General features: G+C 40.1%; 1 protein-coding gene across 2 annotated transcripts; it reads right to left on the bottom strand.

Moving 5' to 3' along the window:
* Positions 1-3,622: 3,622 nt before the first annotated feature.
* Positions 3,623-4,774, bottom strand: LOC131891660 (uncharacterized). Of its 2 annotated transcripts, none has more exons than XM_059241289.1 (3): positions 4,578-4,774; positions 4,395-4,519; positions 3,623-4,221 (listed from the first exon to the last, which is right to left on the bottom strand). In XM_059241289.1, the coding sequence occupies exons 1-3, from the start codon at positions 4,650-4,652 to the stop codon at positions 3,726-3,728; spliced, it is 696 nt and encodes a 231-aa protein (XP_059097272.1). In that variant the 5' UTR covers positions 4,653-4,774; the 3' UTR covers positions 3,623-3,725. The 2 variants fall into 2 exon arrangements, with proteins under 2 accessions (XP_059097272.1, XP_059097271.1); XM_059241288.1 differs by having other exon boundaries at positions 4,284-4,519; positions 4,578-4,766.
* Between the last annotated feature and the right edge of the window lie 965 nt (positions 4,775-5,739).

The raw sequence follows: 5,739 nt of genomic DNA, 5'->3' as shown, positions 1-5,739 counted from the left end.
AAACCAAACAGAGGTGTCAATCTTCAAGCGATGCCAACAAGAGTGACGCTTTATCAAGATGTTCAAGAACGGTTCTCTTTTCTGTAACCAGTGGCTCTTACAACCTTTTCTTTCATCATCTCGGGATCATTCACTTCCACTTGAAAGTCTTGTGTAGAACTCATTCTCAGCCACGAGTTGGTTGATCATAAAAAATCCGGTCCCCAAAACCAACGATGATCTGGCTTAAACCAATGAAGGTGGCTTGACAATTAAATTATCCAATTTATAGAACCATTGCACAGGTATTGGCAAAAGTTTGCACAGAATAGTAGCTCAACTTAAAATGGAAGAAGCTTTTAAAAATTTGTGCTTTCTATATCAAAATGATGCTTTCTCTGATTGATCTCAGGTGATGAATTCAGTAACCAAGTTGATATTGAAAATAGCATTAATTAATTTGGTGGGGGACATGTACCACGAATTGTTGTCAATGAATATCCAAAAATCTTTTCTGAGGCAACCCACTGAACTGGATTTTGAGGATTGTCGACAAAAGTTGGTTTGTTCTATTCCGAGAGATCCAACAGTCATGATTTTGAGCATTCCTCCATTAAGTTGTAGGTTCCAATTTTACTCTCCCTCACAACTACTATCAAAATCATTTCGGCAATTCCCAAACTAAGAGTATTTAAGACAGGCTCCATCCTCAAACTGGATTCAATCTCGGTTTTTCATCCTAGTGTAAGGCCGCCCTAACACATTTTGCCATTTGGTTACGTAATGGCTCCACTGAGTCTCTCCTGTTCATCATCGTCAAAAGTGAATGGGAGGCCAAAACTCACTCAGGTTTTTACCATACCTGCGGTGAGCTTCTTGGCGATTGCAACCTTGACAAGCTTTCAGACGTAGATTGATTGCAAAGATTGTCTGTGAAGCAGTCGCACTATGTTTTTTTTTATAAGATAGTTCGAAACTTCCGACAACTAAATGTTGAATCGTAGAGGGAAAAAAAACAACATGCCTGTACGTAAACAAAATAATTGCCAACTGTTAAATAATATTTAGGCTCAATATGCTTGACTCGAAAGAGTCTCTAAAATTGAACTCAACTAGTCTGATTGTATCTTGGTGTATAATTTTCTTTTTTTTCTTATTTTTGCGGACTTCCTTCCCGCTGCTGGGATTCCAATCTTGGGATTCAAGACGAGTAATTTATTCATTTTACTTACCTTTTATTGATATATATTATTTGATCGACCAACGAATTAGCTGATTAGGCTTACCCTTGAATATAAGGTTGATCCGGAATTTTAGTCAAAAACTTGTTCAAGTCTGACTTAAATCCTGCTACTGGATCAACGCCTACATACACCCTACAAATATTTGAGGGCAGAAATTGAACAATGAAGTTACCTTTAGCTACTGGGGAGCGGTTTGTCTCTCCCTTTGAAAATTGGAACAACATGAGCTACCTTCAGAGAAGAGGGGAACTTGCCCTTATCCAAGATGCAACGCATCAAGTACGAGAAAACAGGAGCAAGAACCTGTGAGCATCTCATCAGAAACTGAGATGTCACCCCATTAAGGCCAGAAGAGCTCGAGGGTCTCAAGTCCCTGATGGTCTCTAACACATCTTGATCTGTGACTACGAGATCATCTAAATGCTCAACTTGACAAGCCTTACCAATCCCAACAAACTCATCAATAGAGCAATGGACTGTTGCTCCTAAACTCAGTGGAGTTGAAAACACACTAGAGAACTGATCTCCAAGTATGTTGGCCATAGTCCCTACATTGTCTATGGCTTCCCCATCGACCTCAAAAGGCCCTACAGGGTGTTTGATCTTTCTCTTAGATTTTGCATAAGAGAAAAACGCCTTCGGATTCGACCTCACCTCCTGAACTACTCGACTTTTCTTTTTCAACTGATCGGTTTCAATGGAGGCCTTAATTGTACCTTGGATTAAATCCAACTTTCTTTGAAGGCTAGCCAAAACCACTGGATTCAAAGTGCTCTGGAGCCTTTTTGCTAATTTGCAACTTCTTTTAAACAATTGCTTCCTATACTTTGGAATTTTAGGCTCTGTCCCGCCTTGCGCAACACATTCAGAGATTGCTAGACTGGAACAGACGTCCTCAAAAACTAGAATCATTTTGTCTAGGGCTACATCTACGGACGATTCCTTTTTGAGCATTGAAAAGAGACCGAGCTCCCCAAACCTTTCTATGATCAACGGCCAATGTTCACCTTTGAATTTGAACTTAGCCAGCCCGACCTTTTTGGCTGGGCTTACTCCAGAGCACGCCGGCTTTTGAGTAATGGTCGACCCTATCTCGAGAACATGATGATCTGACAGATTACTAGGCGTCACATGGTCCCCTACAAAGAAAACCTTAGAGCAAACTGAGTTTTCCAACTTATTTCCTATGAATTTGAGAGCTGACAAGAACGAGCTTACTGAACAATGGACAGATCAAGGCCTTCGCGGTGGCAAACTAACACCTCTACTTCTCCATTTGACATTTTTACATGACTAATGCGCAGGCCATTTCTAACACATAGACATACGCCCCCATGCGGAAAAACGGGATTTTCAGGGTTCACTCTATCACATTGAACTAAATTGAAACCAACCATGGCCAGCTCTTCATCTAAGGCCCCTGGTCGAAACCAAGTTTCTGTCATGGAAATGAACGAGACCTGCCTATCTAAAGCTAGTTCCTCAAGAACCTTGATCTTTGTGTTGTATTTTTTGGAAATAAGACAATGCACATTCAAATAAAGCCCCTTTGTGGGCAGATAGCCCTTCGATGGACTAGAGCTATCAAATCTTTGACCAGGCTCTCTAACCTTAAAAAATCCTGTTTTTGGACAAAACTAATCTTAGTTGGAGGATAAGAGAACCTTTGAGGAGAGGGAAATAGGGAAGGAGAGAGGAAAGGGGTGGGTTAAGTCTGTTGAGAGACTTGACAATGAGGTTGAGACAATTGCTGTCTCTTCCTACTAGTGCCCCTGAGATGGGCCTTTGTGCATTTGAAATTGAGGCATACCTTGTGCCTCAAAGATCTCATGCACATAAATGGGTGGAAAAAGCAACACCCCTGTTTGGAACAGCCCTTCTCATTGAATTTGAGAAGGCCAAACTCTCGAAGTTTGGGACACCATTCTGGGTGAGCCAGTTTACACCCTTTGCCTGCCTTTTTGCATCTCTGTCGTCTATGGACATCGCAAATCTCAAGAGCAGTCTCTACTATGCTCTCACTCTTTCTGACCTCTGTGACCTCTTGACTACAAGGGGCATTTCTGTCAAATCAAGAGTGTCAGTGCCTGTGTCCCTTTTGCCCACACTTGACTTCAGCGCCAGTATTTTTTTCCAAATAACATGTTGAATAATGTATTACTGCCTTGGAACAGATATGTCATTTCCCCCTTATTTTCCATTATCTTCAATGACTCCACTTTTTAATCGCGCACTTTGAGAATATGAGGCCCATGTCGGAGAATTATAAGAAGTTCAAAAGAGAGATTTGCAATAAAACCAAGTTCCTAATAGGTACATGAGTGCGATTTGAAAACCTTGTATCGAGACCTTTAATCCTGCCACTTAATTGCCTTACAAATAATTGACGAGGCGAAATATGATGTTCAACTGGATTGGCTTCAAATAAATCGGGTTAATCACATCTTATTTGACAAAGTATTGGTATTTGGCATGCATTTCGTCAGTACACGTAAGAGACGATCAAATTCCTAGCACGAGAACCGCCAGAACCTCGTTCAAATAGTTGGTATTGTGAGTCATTTCATTTTGGGCATAAAACCGCATTTGCACCATCTCGTTGAATAGGATTGCATCATAAATAAACTGTTCGAACACATTGCCGACATCCAATGAAGTGAAAAACATTCCAGTCACACAAGGGACCATACTTGGAAACCCAGTTGGAAACTCACTTGAGATCACATTCGAGAGCACATTTAAGATCAAAGTTGAGATCAAATATGGGATTATACTATCGAGTCCACAAGATCGCCCCGCAGAACTTTGATTGACATCGAGAGGCGCAAAATTCGGATGATTTGTCGGGATTTGGGAATTTCCAGTCGGGACCGATCTGACAGCCTCATTTTCTTGCCCTTGAAGCAGGAAATAAGGGTATTGATTGCTACAGGATGGCTCGTTGGAGACGTGAGAATTTGATGGGGGATGGACGATCGTTTGGTAGGCAATGGTTAATCTGTATGGAGGGAAGAGTTATCATTTGATGCTAATAAGTAACAATATATTGTGTACTCTTACTTCATTTGAATTGAACGATTCATTCGTCGGAAAAGTGGCAGGAGATCGCCAGGGAAGCTAGTGTGTCCGATATAGATTAAGATCAAGACTTTATCCAGTAAAGGCAAGTACCTTTCATTCAGTATGATTTCGTCACAGTTGGATTTTTGGAGCAATCCCGTGGCAATCGAGAGAACTGTTTTATGACTACCAATCCTCCTTTCACCGCATATGAAGACGCAATCAGTTTGACAGCCCTTGAAGATGGGTAATCTTAGTGAGGAACTTTAATCAACCCTTTACATCCACTCTCACCTGCACGGTTTTGCGGATGTCCGCCGCATGTTGACGATGGCAGGGACGCACATGCACGTTTATTATGGAATCCATTTGACACTTGAAGACTCTTTGGTAATAGATAAAGTCGAGAATTATTAGTCCAGATAAAAATCGGGGCTCTTTAGCCTCAATCAGGAATGTGAAGAGTGGAAAATTGAACGAACGCACTTCAGCGTTGGGAAAATGAGAGTAATAGGTCTCGAGTCAGAGCTTCAGACGTTGCGAGGATTTTTGAAATATGGTTTTCTTCTCGTAAAAAAATTCATATGAAATTCATGTTAATTCCAATCCCAGTAGCGTTAAGGAAGTACGCAACAAAATAAATATGATTTGCAGTCATATTCAGTGGTTGCAGTCTCACGGGCAAAGCGCTCTAGGATCCATCAGCTAATGTCATTTGGCCAGCACACAATATAAGGCCGAACATAATTCAAAAGACTTCCAATAATTCTTTCATTTTTTTTTCAATAATTTTCGATAATAGAAAAGAGAGAGACAAAAATTTATGACAAATTAGATAAACACGGAATTATTTTCCGATTCGCTTTGAAAACCTAGGATGTGCGGGATAGATCGGGTTCAAGGTGTGAGAATGGCTAAAGCAAAAATGTTAAAAAACGATCCGAAAAATAGAAAATTAATTGGTTTGAACGTTACCGTCAGAGGCATAACATCATGACTATCTGATTTGATTTTGAAACCGGTGTTCGATGTTTGGTTGGATGATGATCTTGAGGGATTGGATAAAGAACATGTGGAAGTCAAATAATCTGAAACAAAAGATTTGAAACTATATCTTTAGGAACACAAACAACCCTCTAACGCATACTTAAGTATAAGGCTTCTTAAAAGAGGATATAAATGCGCTTTGGCTAATTAAATAACCGAAGACAAAATCTTGAAAGAAAATATCTTTTTTCTGTGATTGGTTTTGGGATTAAAGTAAGTTGTGGAAAAAAAAAGTTTTTATGCGTGAAGCAAAAAAGGGCAGCTAATGAAATTCACCCAAAACGGAAACTTACACTAAACAAAACAAATTTAACGAACTTTGAGAATAATTGACGTGTTACTTGCTTTAGCGCCTTATATTGGGTTTTACTATTTTTACTCTTTAAGCTTCACAGGTGCGATTATATCA

This window comes from Tigriopus californicus, chromosome 12 (genome assembly GCF_007210705.1).
Source record: "Tigriopus californicus strain San Diego chromosome 12, Tcal_SD_v2.1, whole genome shotgun sequence".
NCBI lineage: Eukaryota > Metazoa > Arthropoda > Copepoda > Harpacticoida > Harpacticidae > Tigriopus > Tigriopus californicus.
The sequence above is the reverse complement of the archived record's forward strand: the minus strand, read 5'-3'. Positions and strand labels throughout refer to the sequence as shown.

Excerpts from the sequence above, each read along its gene's own strand:
- LOC131891660 (XM_059241288.1), bottom strand. The coding sequence starts at position 4,652 with ATGGATTCCATAATAAACGTGCATGTGCGTCCCTGCCATCGTCAACAT. Across the intron at positions 4,520-4,577 it reads ACATCCGCAAAACCGTGCAG|GGCTGTCAAACTGATTGCGT; the intron begins GTGAGAGTGGAT and ends CCCATCTTCAAG. Across the intron at positions 4,222-4,283 it reads AATCGTTCAATTCAAATGAA|ATTAACCATTGCCTACCAAA; the intron begins GTAAGAGTACAC and ends CCCTCCATACAG.